This window comes from Austrofundulus limnaeus, unplaced genomic scaffold (assembly GCF_001266775.1).
Source record: "Austrofundulus limnaeus strain Quisiro unplaced genomic scaffold, Austrofundulus_limnaeus-1.0 Scaffold132, whole genome shotgun sequence".
Lineage (NCBI taxonomy): Eukaryota > Metazoa > Chordata > Actinopteri > Cyprinodontiformes > Rivulidae > Austrofundulus > Austrofundulus limnaeus.
The window spans coordinates 646,002-661,944 of NW_013952534.1; the positions used below are offsets into that span (position 1 = coordinate 646,002).

Here is a 15,943-nt window from a genome sequence, read left to right on the forward strand (position 1 = left end):
GTGTGTGTGTGTGTGTGTGTGTGTGTATGTATTTACTTATTTTACTATCTATTGAATTGATTAGGTTCTGTTTATTAAGTTTTTTTATTTTTTTGAAAAGAAAAGCTACAACAAATTCCCAGGAAAACAAATGCTACACAAAAATCAATATAGATATTAAAGTGCCTGTGACATCAAATTTTTGTAATCAATATGAATGCATTTTTGGAAAGAAAACAATGATAAAATATTGCAAAACAATACATGCCACTGAAATAAACAGTTGTTGAGATATTTGCATTTGAATTAACAGGAAGTGACATCAAAGGGGAATGTCTGCATGGGAACAGAGTGTTGCTACAATAACTAACAACACAAACTATAGAGAAGAATCTGATGTTTCTGTAGATTATTTCGAGTCTCTATCAGAAAGATGAAGAATCATATTCATTTGTTCTTTGCTGAACAACAAAAGTCAAGACTGTATAAAATGAAAAAATTAAATACTTTCCAAAAAATAAAAATAACCCAGCATTAACCCATGAAGGAATGGGTATCATTTTCAGATTTGCATGCCAAAGTTTTAAACAAAGACATCATGTATTATATTAGCACTCAGATTGTGTCTTGGGGAGGACTCTCAGCTACTACCACACCAAATCTTCTCTCTACATCTGTAAAACTGACTGAGCCATTGTTGTCAAGGCTCTGGTTCATGAGATATTTTGCTAACAGTAAAACCATTGATTTCAATGAAGGTTGCGTGACAGATTTTTATTTGTCCCACCACATTTCCCTTCCTTGTATCATTTATGAGCACTTTGAGAAGCTCACCTGAGGAGCTCCTTTCTCGAACAGTAGCCGTGTAGCTGCTCTGGTTGAAGTACGGAGCGTTGTTGTTCAAGTCCACAACATTTATGGTCACAGCCACGGGCCCATCCACCACTTCACCATTTGCCAACGCCTCCACCTGGACACGGTTAGGCACAAATAAATGTGAGTCATACCTTGAATCATGAGAAGGACTTCTTGTATGTTCTTGAAGATGGGGAGCTTGCATTACATTGAAGATGTAGTGGTCATCTCGAGACCAGTCCAGAGGTTTCTCCAGGTAAAGCCACCCATCCTTTGAGATTTTAATGCTGTCCTCGCCTTCTCCGCTCAGCCTGAAATCGTCCACACCTGCATGTGCCACCTGAAACTAAAGTAAAGGATAGAAAAAAGTCACAAATATCACCTTTGTCTCATCATCCTGCTGATCAGCAGAGCTGAGTATCTTCTCTGCTGATGCCAAACAGCTGAATTTACTCTTGACTCTTGTTTTCTTTGTCATTGACAGAGCAGCTAAAACTTTAAGCAGACGAGCTGAGCAAGATTTGCAGTGCTCAATTTCTGTGATTTTGGCTGATCTCCATTTTTGCTAGCAATGTTTGTGAACAATAAATTACTGAAGTCTTTACCTGATCTCTTTGTGAAATTATTTTTCCACTACACACACTAAAACAACACAACCAAACACTTAATGTTTTTGTATTAAGTGAGGTCACTTCCCCTTCTTGCCATGATGTCATTTCCAGAAGGCGGGAGTTTGTTCTGAAAAAGTTGTTAAAACGGCTGTGATGTGAACGATGCGGGGTCAATTGCCAGTGATCAGAAATGCTGAGTTTTTTTGGCTCAGTGCTGAAAGGTTGTGGTAATCCTTGCAATTTTGAATGTGCTTCCTGCGTAATATCCAGGTTCGAACATATTGTTTTTAGTATGAGGCTCATGTGGCTGTGTTTGATTCTTCCACGTGCTACTGAAACACCCATTTTCTAAACAAATAAGTAGTTACATTTCCAGAATCATCCAATTCTATAAACAACGCTAAACAAGGATCATTCAAAAATAAGCTGTTTGGCAGAGAAGGTTTGTCAAAATTTTCATGGATGGAACCCACAAAAGAAAACTCCTTCGATCTGTGGCATTGTTTAATGGGAAACAAACAGGATTTCCAACAGTATAAGATTTATTGTCAAGAAGCATTGTTACAACAAACTAATCTACCAAACACATATTTCTTTGCTAAGTATTTTTAACCTGATAACCTTTTATAAGAACTCCAACTTATTTAGCCTAACTAAATCATTAATAAATGGTTAGTTAACCTTAGAAACATCATTAATTACAGACAAGTCATACTTAATAAGCTATAAATGAACACATTCATTAATACATTGTGCATAAATGATAATTACTTCCAAAACCAACATACTCTTTATTCATGCTTGATAACTGATGAATTAACTATTCTATATACTGTGTATATGTATGAAAATACTCATATTAATGTACTTTCACAGCATGTGTTGGACACATGTTAATGGTTAGAGAATGTTTGAAATGACTATCTGCTAACCCTGCAGTGAATCAATAATTAAGGCTAGTAGTTAAGTCTTTTTGTGAACCCTTCTAATGTAAAAACTATTAATGATTTTTTTATGTATTTGTTAATTTAGACCACAGGAGCCCAAAGTGGGGCCCGCGGGCCAAATTTGGCCTGCCAAGCCATTTGATTTGGCCCACCATCAGTTGCCAAATTTACAAGGTTGTAACCTGTTATTCTATGTAGAAACAGTATTTCCATTGGTCAAATGACTATATAAAAGGGCTGTAGTGAAGGTAGTTTTCAGTCATGGTGCTGACTTTATCTTTGATTTATTAGGATTAAACATGAAACATGAAATGACAACAAGAAATATTTAGATCAGGTTTAACCCCACATGTAGATTTGCACACTTTATAAGGCCACAAAAACTCATATTTTATCAATTTATGAAATGTCCCATGAGCCTTTGCTACTTGAGCGAATGGCAGACTTTTTCCAAGTGCTCAGACTAAAACAAAAGAGGGCCATTGCATAGGTTAATCGTTAAAAATAAAGGACTTTACTTAAAAAAGTATTTGTATTTCATGTGTTATAATACTGCATTTGGCCCGCAGCCCTGGATAGATTTTCATTTTGGCCCTCTCGGGGAAAATGTTTGGGCACCCCTGATTTAGACAAAACCTTGAAGGGCCACAAGTTCCTTTTCACCTGTGGAAATCAGACTGAAATCATAGTTAATTCAAACATTCTCTAAACATTAACATGTGTGATGTCACCTGATGTTTTCAAATTTAAACTAGCCATTTATAATGATTAAGTAAGGCTAAATAAGATGTAGTTATCATAATGGTAAATGGACTGTACTTATATAGTACTTTTATATCCATCCAGGACACTCAAAGCGCTTTAAACTACAATCTGTGCCCTCATTTACCCATTCACACAGCACTCTATTAGGTCTCTACAAAGCTAACATGTACAATCACCTATGGAGACTAATCAGTGCCAATCACATTCAAACACTGATGGGACACATCAGAGCCATTAGGGGTGAAGTGCCCAAGAACACAACAACTGAGACAGCTGGACGGGGGATCGAACTGGCGACCTTCCAGTTCAAGGATGACTCCCCTAACCACTCTGCCACAGTTGCCAGCAAAAACTGTAAACTTATTATTATTATTATTTAATCTTTTACTTTTGGATTGATCCTGAACTGGATGACTGAGAATCTTCACCAGCATTTTTCCAGGTATTGTGTTTCTGTACTATTTTTACTTTAAAAAAGCTGGTAAATGTTGTGTGATACCTGATAAACTGCATAGGGTACTGGTGTCGCCTCTGGCACGTTCAACCGAATGTCCTCGAACGGACCCTTCTTTTCATCCAAGTTCGTCCCATCGACCTGTTGCAACACAGAGAGGCAGGTTAAAATGTCACCGAGTACAGTACAGGGAACTAAACTAAACTAAACTCCCGCTGACTTTCAACTTCACCTCTGTGTGGCAACATGAATTCAGTCGAGCATTGAGGGCAGTTATTTATTGAGCCAAAACTACACGACAGAGTACTGTCCTCCCTGAGAACAAAGTCTACAAACACTGCAAGAATTGTCCGTCTAACCAAGTCTTTCATTCTTATATCAGCCAAAAAGTATTTTTGATCTTGTTTTGAGAATACTAAGCAAGAGCTAAATGTGTTGGATTATTAATGTTGTTAGCCTGGAAATTTTTACTAAAATTACTAAGGGATCGGCACATTATTTAAATGAATTTTAAGTTACAAGATATAACTTATAGTTATAAGTGCACAAGACAATTGCACTTGGTAAGACTTCTTGAAATAAGGAACATTTCCAGGTTACAAAGATTAATAACACATACTGCTCTTGTTTAGTTAGTCATTCTTAAAATAAATATCAAAAATATTTTTTGGCTGGATACAAGACGATGAGATTTGTTTAGGTGGACAATTCTTGCAGTGTAGTCTTTTTTTAATCTTATAAATAAGTCCCCCTAAGGCTTATTCTGAAATGTTTCATTATTAACCTTTAGCACAATTTCAATCATTTTTTCCCACAAGATGAGCTCCTCTGATACGCCAGATGTAGGCATCAATACACACAGACACGTTTGCAGATCTTTTCACAGCTTCACGGGTATTTAAAATGAATATGTATTTGGGGGGGTGGGGTGGGTGGGCAGTGGCAGCAGTTGGTGGTGATATGTACTCACAATGCTGAACAGGAATGGGAGCAACAACAGATGAACCATGGGTGTCATTGCCACGGCCTGTGGAGAAGGCGGAGATGTGGGAGAGAAGAGCCACAAAAAAACAGTTGAAGAGGCAGAGAGGTGATATAACACAGCGGGTTTGACACAATTACACATTATGAACTGGAAACATTAGGGTTTCCTCAGTACATTATCAGTCTTTGTGTCACTGATTCACAAAGACCAGCGGTCGAACAAAGAAAACCTTGTCCTTGAGCCCGACACATGCAAGCAATATCTCCTCCTCAGCACACCCCTGGGCTGAACGGGAGCTTTAAAGTGGCTCCACCTTCACAACCAGGTGAATCAACGACCTGAGAACAGAGGAGAAACTGAAAGCCAGCACCTTTTTTCCCCCTCCTCTTCCTCCCAGCTGTTTCTCCTTCTGATCCTGCAGGATATTAAAGGTCACTGCAGAGCATGTAACCCTGGTGACTTGATGACAGACTCTGTCTAAAATTAAAATTTATGCTTGTTTTGGGTGTGTTTGAGTCTCAGCTGTGCAAATGTGTGAAAAGAAAGGTCCATTTTGAATTTGCACGTGTATCTGTCTAAATGGACTTTATACCACACCTTACACAGATTAAAACCTCATTTCAATAATCTGCACAGTTTGGATAACCCTTAAAACCACTTTACAACTAGAAAATCCATCAAAAATTAAATTCAAATGTGAATAAAACTCATTTAACCAATCAAGACATCAGGAATGTGCTGAGGCGTAAGAGTTGAGCGACTCATTGAGTGAAGGTGACATTGAGTCGTTGCTAATGACCTTTTGTTGCTCAGCAGACTTTTAAACAACTAATTATTTATTAATGTTTCTTAGTCAAAAATCAATTTCTTGAATGACTTTCGGCTCTTATATATCTATCTCCATGAACTGTGTATCTTTCATTGGGTCAACACTTTTAATTTTAATAACATTTATCTAATAAAATCCCAGTTTAGAAATTATGCGTCCCACCTTTTTTTAGACTGTAAAACCTGGGATTGAGACAACTATTATAGAACTACTTAAACTCCCTATTATTGCTGACCACAATGACTAAATAACTTCTGAATAAATTCAAGCAAATATGTGTAATTAGTATGTATAATTAATTCAAGCTGTAATAAATACTAGAAGTTTAGAAGAAATAGTCATTTGTCAACGCCTTGTTCTAGGCCCAACCAAAGTCAAGTCAAAGAAAGAATATCCCTGCAGTAATCTAAAAACACGTTTTCACACCATCTATAAAAACCAACACAAGCTGACCTGTTTGTCTTTATTTACAACCTCCCCCCCCATAATAAAAAAAATCCCTTTAAACTCAAAGCCTAAAAGCACGAGACGGCAGAGCAAAGGGACTTACCTTTACAGGAGAGGTCGAGCGAGTCACTCGTCAAACCTCAGAGTGATCGGAGCAGCTTCATTCTGCTCTGGTCAAACGTTAACCAGCTATGTTTTATTGGCTCTAATCATTGTCTAATCACCCTGCCCTTCAATGCTGAGGGGGCCAATGGGGAAGAAGCTGCCATATGAGAGACAGGAAGGGCAGAACGAGGTGATTTGAAACACAAAAAAACCTTATTGCTAATAGACACAAATTTTTATATTAAATCTTTTAATTCTTGGAGGAGGTGGGGGGAGGTGGGGGTGACGAGCATCAACCAATTGATGGAGTGGTAAAACAGTAAATGGACTGTACTTATATAGTGCCTTTCTATCCAACCAGGACACTCAGAGTTTTACACTATCTGTGCCCTCATTTACCCATTCACACAGCACTCTATTATCTCCCTACAAAGCTAACCCAGACAGATCATCCTATGGAGACTGATCAGTGCTTTAATCACATTCATTTAATGGGACACATCAGAGGCAGTGGGGGTTCAGCGTCTTGCCCAGGGTCAAGTTGACGTGACCAAATAGCAGAGGAATCAAACTCAACTTTCTTACTAGAGAACAACTCGCCTAACCACTCATCCACAGCCACCCACAACTGCAAAACACTTAAAATTTCCAAACATTTGGGCAAATTATTGTGAAAATAGGAGAACATCTTTATTTAAATTTGTAATTTGGAGTTTAACGTTTTGATTTCCTTTTAGACTTTGACCTCTGCCCCCCCCCCACCCCACCCCACACACACACACACCCACACCCACAATCTCACACATTTCCTGTCAAATTTTCCATTAGTAGCACACCTGATAAGGAGCCATGTGTGAACAGAGGGACAAACAGATTACTCTGCTTCATAAGAATACAAAGCTTTGAGCTGAACCAATGAAGCGACGCAGCAGGTCAAAGTGCAAATGAACCGAGCTGCTGTTGAACTTTCCCACTTCTTCGCGGCAAAGTCTCCTAAAAAAATTGAGGAAGTCTTTGTTTTGCTTTTAAATCTTATGATCTGATCTCAGCTGTGATCAGGCTCCATGTGGCCTGAAGAAGACACCATTCTTAGCGGCTCGGCCGTAACCTTTGTGTAAAGCTGCAGGAAGTGATTCACTTTAAACCAAAACCAACAGTTGTGGCGCCGACGCTTCAGCAGATAAAGCAGCTTCGTTACGTAAAGGAATGGTCCATTCTGGCACGGCCAATACCATGTGCCTCAGCGTACACTGAACACGGGCTCGTCTCTGTGTTACCTTGGCAACACGTTTTCTCAGTTTTCAGGCCAATCTGAATTTAAGACCCGAACTCTAAAACCTTAACCTCTGATTAGTCCCTCGTATCCTTCAAACTGTAGGCTCAAAGGAGCAGTTTTTGTTTCTGAAGGTTCAGCTTCATCACTACCTGACTCATCTTTTTATCAGTTTATTGTGTTCAAATGTGAGTCATCCCATTTTAATTTCTCTAAAAAATGAGAGTACAGACAAGTTTCTTTCTCCCAACCAAAGTGTCACTTTATTTCACAGAGCAGAGCTGAAACTAGTGAATCAGTGCTGTAATAAATCTGCTTTTTTATTTACAACTCCTAAAATCATATGTCACACAAGTCAAATTGCCTTAAATAATAAAAATACTTAGAAGGATATTAGCACTTCAGGATGGAAGTTGACAAATTTGGCAAAAATACAGAATAACACGGATAGAAAAACAGAAACAAAAAATTAAATAAAATCACTTCCTTTATTTCTTTTCCATCAGAGGCTCTAGGAAAGATTTCTGTTCAAGCATGTCCAACACGACTGCAGTCCACTCAGCCTATATTAGACTGCAAGCTGCAAACTTCTGTCAAAACACCAGGAGCTGAAAGGCGATTGGATGGTGATCGTCACGAGGACCAGCCTTCCCAACTTATAGCTTTTTAGGAAGCATGGCTTCCACCGCCTCGGTCCACAGATTCTCTCACCTGCAGGCAATAACTTCTTTAACTGCTCAGACATACGGTCGTGGATCTGTGTGTTCACAGCACGGAGAGGTTGTGGCAGGACTTGGATTTGAGCCAGAACGCCATGCTGGGATTGTTCTTTGCCACCATCTTGTCGAGGAACCGTTTTGCCTTCATGGGAAGGCTCTCGCGGCGTGTGCTGCAGTGTGCATCCCTGCGACATTTGTTGTTCTCCTTGGAGTCTCGGCGCAGGCGCAGCTGTCGCACGATGCCATAGAAGGCCTCCCACACGTTGTGCTGCATGGCGGTCGAGGTCTCTATGAACTTGCAGTCAAACACAGCGGCGCATGCACGCGCCTCTGAAAACGGAGGAGATTTAAAGTCAGATACCATTGTCTTCTTTTGTAAACAGAGTGCTAACTTTAATGGCAACTGCATCTAATTCGCTGGGAGTTTCTTTTTCCTAGGCACTTCTATACTGCGTTCCAAATTATTATGTAAATTGTATTTTTCTCTGGTTTTCATAGTCAATGCAAATGACAGTCAATATAATTTTCAAGTCACAGTAGTAGTAGTATACTCCAAAAGTTCTAAGCAAAAGTTGAGGTCACACAGTTTCCCTACTTTTACCCCTGTAGCGGCCTATGATGCAGCATGAGATGGTGCATTGTGATGCATGAAGATGATCCTAGTCTTCATGTATTTCTCACAACACAAAAACCTGCACAACAGGTTTCATTCAGGCCCAGGCCGCCCTTGAAAAAGAGATTCAATTCAATTCAATTCAGTTTATTTATATAACGTCAAGTCACAACATGCGTTGTCTCAGGGCATTGTACATGAAAAAAGAACAATCCAAAGAAGAAGCCAGCAGATTGTGTTGAATCACTTCATCACAGTCTCCCATCCTGAGCAAATGGTGGAGAGGAAAACTCCCTATTAGCAGGAAGAAACCTCCAGCAGAACCAGGCTCAGGACAGGTGGCCATCTGCCTCGACCAGCTGGGTTGGGGGACAGGAAAGAGACACAGATAAACACAGAAGAACTGGTCCAGGTGCACCTTCTTCTGGAAAAGATCTCAGTGGGATTTGCCTGGTTAAATAATGGTAAATAAATAATAAATCACGCTTAAGTCTACGTGAAAATTCTTTGTCAAAGGCATTCAATTATTTCATGCTTTTCAGGAGCAGAGATCCTTTTTCTTTCCCGTATTGCTTGAAAATTGTTGTCTGCTTAATAATATGGAAAGTTTCTCTACAGCAGATTTTCCTTTAACTGAGCTCACCTGACGAATTAAACATCACAGGTGTCTGAGTGATTTCAGTGATCCAAAGAGCCTTGAGACAATACTATCCATGAATTTCATTGAAAAAAAAAAACCTTAGACACTTAAATACAATTTACATAATTTAAAAACGCAGCATAGTGCTGAATTAAACATCATTATATTGATTGAAAGAGTTTTGAAGAATATTGCAGTAAAATGTGATAAGACTCAAAATATTGTAATAGTATTTTATTTTGCTGAGATGGCCCAGCCCCTAACTTGAACACCTGATAGATCTGGGGTCGTCCTCACCATTTGTTGACACTTCTCTGCGCCGCACCAGGTCACACTTGTTGCCCACCAGGATTATCGGGGTGTGGCGGGCAGGGCGGAGGCGGCGCAGGGAGATCCTGAGCTCCGAAGCTCGCAGGAATGACGCCCGGTCAGTTATGGAGTACAACAGCAAGTAGGCATCGCCCGTCTGCACATAGCGCTCCAGGGCCCAGTCGTTCTCCATCTGCACAGAACAAAATGATAGATTTACAAACAGAGAGACGCAGCAGAGCGCCCACAGTGATGTGCAGCATCCTGATTTATTCTCACCTCTGCATCCCACGTGTCAAGCAGGATGATAGTCGCAGTCTCTCCATCCACTTCGATTTCCTTTTCACACACTTCATCTGCAATTAAAATGGGGTAATTGTTTTTGTACATTAAAAGTTTTGAAAGAAAAACAAGACTTCTTTATAAATGTCCAAAGATCCGGTGCCCCGGCACAAACAGAGCAATGTTGTATATGCTGTTAAGTGCCAGGAGGACTGCGACCAGTTATACATTGGGGAAACAAAGCAGCCACTGTTGAAAAGAATGTCCCAACACAGACGAGCTACATCTAATGGCCAGAACTCTGCAGTTTTCACTCATTTACAGGCCAGCGGTCACTCTTTCAGAGATGAGGATGTTCTCATTCTTGATAGAGAGGAACYTTGGTTTGAGAGAGGAGTAAAAGAAGCCATTTTTGTGAAGAAAGACCGTCCATCATTAAACAGAGGTGGAGGCCTCCGTTTTCAGTTGTCCCTCTCCTACAGTGCGGCAATTGCCAGTATCACTCCACCCCCTGTTAACAATAAGTGTTAATAGGTGTCAATGATAGCCATGTGATGTGAGTATCAGTCACATGGAGGCAGGGCTTAAAAGCCTGAATTTTGCCTGAAACTCTCAGACTGAAGAAGTCTCTTGGAGGAGAGACGAAACGTTTCATTAGAGAAGAACCCGTCCAGAAGACCTATACAATTTTTTTTCTTTTTGACTTCTTTATAAAGCACATTTAAAAACAATTTGCAACTTAAGTGCTGAAATAAGAGATAAAACAAAAAGATAAAAAGAGAATTTGCATTTTCTGTGAAAATACAGCATGAATGCTTAATGCTGAAACATTTTTGCTGAATAGCTGAAACTAGTCTAAAGCTAGCAAACAAAAAGTATCTGAAATTAGCACAAATAAACAGAAAATGCAGGTTTGTTGAATTATGGAGTAAGAAGTTGAAACTATCAAAAAGGAGCATAGAAAAAGCTCACATTTGCTCAAAAGTAGCTAAAAACACAGGAAACTGAATAGGAAGAAGAAAAAACTAAAATCAGCAAAACAGAAGCCCAAGCTGAAATTAGTACAGAGGAGTAAAGCAGAATTAAAACAAAATAAAATAATTTCAATTGTGTAAACATTTGATAAGCATACAGTTTTTAAAAAGTAGCAAGAAGTTGCAAGGGAAATTTCTAAAGTTAAAATTTTATCAACTAGTCGTGGAAAAATTGTAGATTTTTTTTAACCTTTCTGGTCAAATTGGTCAGCCAGCTGGCCTAACTCCAACAGTGCAGGTTTCTGCTAAACTGTTTAAGAATATTTTTGTTTGCTCATGTATAGTTTTAAATGTCTCAAAGCAAGTTATGTCCAAATTAACTACTTAAATGTTTCTGTGATATGAGATGGCAAAAACATGAAGTTCGACAGAAAAAAAAAAACGTATGGCATAATTAACTTAAAATATCAAAAGAAAGTGATATCATTATAAGCAGATGGTATTTCAGGGGCATACCTAGTTATTTTTTTTAAATCATTGTTTGAAATGCAGAAATCCAAACTTGGACCAGCAGTATCCGCAGTAAAAGTCTCACCTCCACACAGCTCGCAGTCATCGCTGTCCATGCTGTCCGCCGCACCGGCGAAGATACTCGCGAACGCGGTCTTTCCGACCCCGCTGCCCCCCAGCAGCACCACCCTGTACGGGCTGCCGGGCTCCGCCGACTGTTCCCCACCTGCCGAGTCGGAGGAGATGACCGAGTCCGAGGACGACCAGCTCCCGCGGCTGCCGTCCGACTCCCCAGCGGAGCTGGTGCACGACTTGGAGCGGGCGATGCAGGCGGGCACCCGGGCCAACAGGCCGTCCGGCAGGAGGTGGCTGCCCGGCTCGCAGATGCTCCACCGGTGAAGCTCCATCTGCAGGCGGAGGCTGTGCCGCCGCACGCTGGACAACATCACTAACTGCTTTTTTTCTTGAAACTCGATTTTTGCACTTTATGGTTCACTTTGCACGGATTCAATAAAGAGATTGTGAAATAAAAAAAAAAGAATTCTCTCCTTCTTCCAAGTTTGTCAATAAATCCAGAGTTCACCTCGATTACATGCAGCTCGTAAAATCCAGGAGCGACTTTTCCAGCTGGCGTTTCTCTAATCCTCTGATGGGGGTTCCCTCAGGTCTTTATAAAGGGGGCGGACAGCCTGGATTTACTCAAGTCCACACAGGAATCCAACTCCCTGTTTGTATTTCTGAGGGAATAATACAATCTAACATGAAATATGTTTTATAATGTCTTATCAAAGCTAATTATGGTCAAAAGTGATGTGACATTGTGACGTTCAAAAATGCTCATAAAAATAAATGTCTGAAAGTTAACCTTTTACTTGTATTCTCCACTTTTTGTATTAAAATATCAATTATATTGTAAATTATTTAACAATACAACTTTATAACAAATATATCTGCAATAATCAACAAAACAAAAACTGTGATTTAATCATAACTTTTCTAAAATTTAAAGATGCTGCACGCTGCTGTAAAAGAAATTAAATTGAAATGAAAGAAAATATATTTTGAAGTGTTTTTTTTTAAGTTATGATCAGTCAGTATCTTACCTGCTGCAGATAGCTCTTTTAACGACTGCAGGACTGGACTCCAGATGTTCTCAATGTCCTGCCTTTAAGTCACAGAGGGGCGCCTTGAATTTTCAGTGTGTTCAGGAAATTTGCATGACATCGTTTTAATAAGTAATATATATTTAATTAGCATTTCTTAAAAGCTGGTTTTGGATTTTTTTAATTAGGGTGGAGCTGCTTATGAGTTTTTATTTGTTTGTTGTTAATGCTGGTGGACTCTGGTCACTGTAGAGTACAATATGCTATCAGATACTAGTATTAATCTTCATATAAACTCCCATCAGATGAATACGGCCAGCACTTAGAAGTTAAAACAAAGAATTACTAAACCATAAAAAGTAGACAGAGGTGAAGTGGATAAACAAAAAAAACTTTACTAAATTCATGCAATGAATCAATTATTCTTTGCTGTCAACTTTTGCTGAAGAAGTTAGAATCACATCCAAGATCAGATATAAAAACAAAGTGGGAACTTTGCTCAAACCTGTATTAAAGTGCAGAGAGAGTTTCTAAGGCTGGCGTCACACTACAAGATAATCATGCCGATTTTTGCCCTTCCGATAATCTTAAGGAAGTCCAGATTATCGTGTTGGCTCTAAAGATAATCATAGCAGATATTCCCGCTGTGGGTGGTGAGTTAAGAGTGATCTAGTCGGCTCGGAAGGACGTCGGGACCGCTCCGACCTCAAATCGGGGAAATTCAACATGTTTTATTTTTTGGCCCGATATCACAGTGTGTAGTGTTCATCCGAGCTCACAGCCTGTTGAATGAGATGTGTAGCCAATCAGAAAGCGAGGTGACGTAAACACGGAGAGGATTCCAAAATACAGGAGACAAAAAAACTGTCATGACTCACCAGAAAGTTTTCTGGATGTTCAAAGTCCTATGGAATTGTTTTTCCTCTGGTAAAAATAGTCCACAAACGATCAACATGGTTTCTTCCTTGTTGCTGTAAGAACCTTGTCCACCAGGGTTCCACATCTTCTCAATTACTGAGGAAACATGAGTTATTTTATGAAAGACAATACCTCTCAGAATGGAAGTGAGAAAAAGTCCAGTTCAATTTTCTAAAATAAAGTTATTTACAGACAAATGAACTTAATTATATACAATTAAAGCTTAACAATCAAACTTTCTGAGTCAAACATTCCATTAATTGTTTTGCGTCCAAGACAACTACTGAACTGTGACACTCAGGATTGAACAAACAGTAAACCAGTCTCTGATGTTATAAAAACTAGTTTACAGACATTTTAACTTATGGCAAGGTTTAGATTAAGAAAGGAGGAAAAGAGAATTAGTAAATACTTAGTTTTAACTTTTTATCTTATCAAGATTACCAGAACAACCCCAGATCAGCTTCCGTCTCCCACTCAGCTGGACTCTCTAGCTGACAAAATCCTTGTCTCTACCTGTTGATGGCTTCACCGTCACAGAGGCAGGTCAGGAGGGTGGTCAGCAAAACTCCCCAGGGTTTTTGTTTACAGCATCGCAGAGAATCTGCTGTTTAGTCAAGAGACAAGCTTCAGCTCGGCAGTCCGGCCCTTTTCAGGAAAAAAAGTTCAAAGTTGGATTTAAGGCTGATGTTGCCTTAGCTCCAGACAGGAGACTTTTTCTCATTAGCTCTTGAGAAAAAGAATCCCGTTAAGCTGAACTTCCCGCAGGAAGTTCAGATGAGACGAAAAACTTGTATTTCGTTCCTCATTCAAATTCAGACTCACTGAGCCAGGTTCGTGTGTTAATTTTCTAAAGAGAAGAGAAACTAGTCACGACCTTGACTCTGGTAAACAGAAGGGAAAAGAGAAATTGTTGAGACTGTACAATGCTTCTTGTCAAGGAGAACAATTTTCGCACCTGTTTCTGGAGACAACAGTGTACTTTGACACAGTTTAAATGGACTAAAAGTCATTCAATGAATGCTCAAGAATCATTTTAACTGAATTAAATCTAAGAAACATTTTTCTATGATTAAACACGAATACTTCAGTAATTATACTTCAAAATATAACTCAATGAAGTTATAACTCAACAATCAACTTTGATTAAATGGAATAATAAAAAGAAAAACACTTAATCGCTTTACTGTAAGACAATAGTTGACTAAACAAGCATTTGTGTAAAACATGTAAAGGGATAGTTCAACCATTTTCTCATGGTGTGTATTTTCTTTTTTCTGAAAATAAATGCAAAGATTAACTCAATAAACAACTTTGATTTACAAAATGATGATAACTTGTAGTTAAAAGAGAATATAAATCAAAAACATGAAGAACATTATTATTTTGTTTATTAAAGAAAATAAAATAAATCTTTTAAGAAAGGATTTTTTTTCTTTTAAAAACCAAAGTCAAAGACAAGTAGAAATGTTTATTTCACCTTTGGGGAACCCCGACATTGCAAATGCTTATTTACTCTGAACTCACGTCTCTCTGGAGGTCACGTGAGATTTTTCCTCGGACATATGAATTCTCGCGAGATTTCAGGAAGTCTCACGTGATTTAGTATCTGACATCCGAATGTTCATGAATGAAATATCTTTTCGTGTGTGGTGTGTTGTCTCTTGCTGTGTGACTGTACACCACACACTGTAGGACCAAACCTGTTTTATCCATGATTTTTTATCCACAGGTGTAGTCTCTCTCAGTCTTTGAAAATCGGCCGACTGTTTTAAAATCTTGTACTGTGACTCAGCCTTAACCAGATAACTGATCTCCGCTTCCTTCTGTTCAACCTGGCAGATAATTAACAGATATCACAAGAAGCCTCAAATCTTTGTTTTTATCCATGTGTGGAGTCAACTTGTTACATATTTAAATACTATCAAGAGTTAAAACTGGTTTACATAAAACAATTTGGATAAAGGATTTAAACATATTCACAGGCTTATTATTTACTAAAATGCTAAAAAAAATAGTGTAGATGCTAATAGTTTAATAAGGATGCAAGCCTCACATTTAAAACCTTATTCTGTCCTACTGATACAAATAATACAATAGATGAGTGCTGGTGAAATAAAGTGCAGAGGTAAAAGACGAGGTGTGTCTCACAAATGTTATAAAAAAATATCAACATTTTACACCATGCAGCTGACTTATTAGCTGCTACTCTGAAGACAGCTGAGGTAGCATGGAGCTAAATTATGGCCATAAAGTTTGTTTTAAAGGGGCTATATTATGTAAAATCAACTTTTTTGAGTTTTATATCATGTTGTAATGTTATACTCTCATAAAAAACATGCCCAAAGCCTTGCTCTGACTCATTCATGCATGTTTGAGAAATCCTGCAGCGTTTTTAGGCAGCAATGCTGAGTTGCAAAACGTGAGGTGGAAACCAGAAATGCCTTTTGGTAACAGAAACGCCGTGTCTTTAAGCCGAACTTCCTCATGGCAGAGCGCACCCCCTCCCCACTCCCCACACACCCCACCCATGACTCCTGCAGGCTCTCGGGTCAAAGTGAAAGTGAAACCTAGCTTCTGAGCTATCAACATTAGTTGTCACTCTCAACATCAGTTCTCGCTATC

At 39.0% G+C, this 15,943-nt stretch overlaps 2 protein-coding genes across 3 annotated transcripts in view; both read right to left on the bottom strand.

Annotated features, from left to right (window-relative positions):
• cdh17 (cadherin 17, LI cadherin (liver-intestine)) overlaps positions 1-6,092 on the bottom strand; it is a 19,967-nt gene extending 13,875 nt beyond the window's left edge. The window contains exons 1-5 of the mRNA XM_014015621.1: positions 5,976-6,092; positions 4,582-4,638; positions 3,657-3,752; positions 1,043-1,180; positions 814-949 (exon numbers count right to left, since the gene is read on the bottom strand). Coding sequence (XP_013871075.1) covers positions 814-949; positions 1,043-1,180; positions 3,657-3,752; positions 4,582-4,629 — 418 coding nt within the window. The 5' untranslated portion in view covers positions 4,630-4,638; positions 5,976-6,092. The remainder of the gene's footprint in view (positions 1-813; positions 950-1,042; positions 1,181-3,656; positions 3,753-4,581; positions 4,639-5,975) is intronic.
• A 1,394-nt stretch (positions 6,093-7,486) lies between these two features.
• gem (GTP binding protein overexpressed in skeletal muscle) lies at positions 7,487-14,710 on the bottom strand. 2 transcript variants are annotated; one of them, XM_014015622.1, is made up of 6 exons: positions 13,279-14,710; positions 12,401-12,462; positions 11,383-12,034; positions 9,811-9,887; positions 9,520-9,724; positions 7,487-8,299 (listed from the first exon to the last, which is right to left on the bottom strand). In XM_014015622.1, exons 3-6 carry the CDS (start codon positions 11,741-11,743, stop codon positions 8,016-8,018), a joined length of 927 nt encoding a protein of 308 aa, XP_013871076.1. In that variant the 5' UTR covers positions 11,744-12,034; positions 12,401-12,462; positions 13,279-14,710; the 3' UTR covers positions 7,487-8,015. The 2 variants fall into 2 exon arrangements, with proteins under 2 accessions (XP_013871076.1, XP_013871077.1); XM_014015623.1 differs by lacking the exon at positions 13,279-14,710 and having other exon boundaries at positions 12,401-12,992.
• Positions 14,711-15,943: the final 1,233 nt, after the last annotated feature.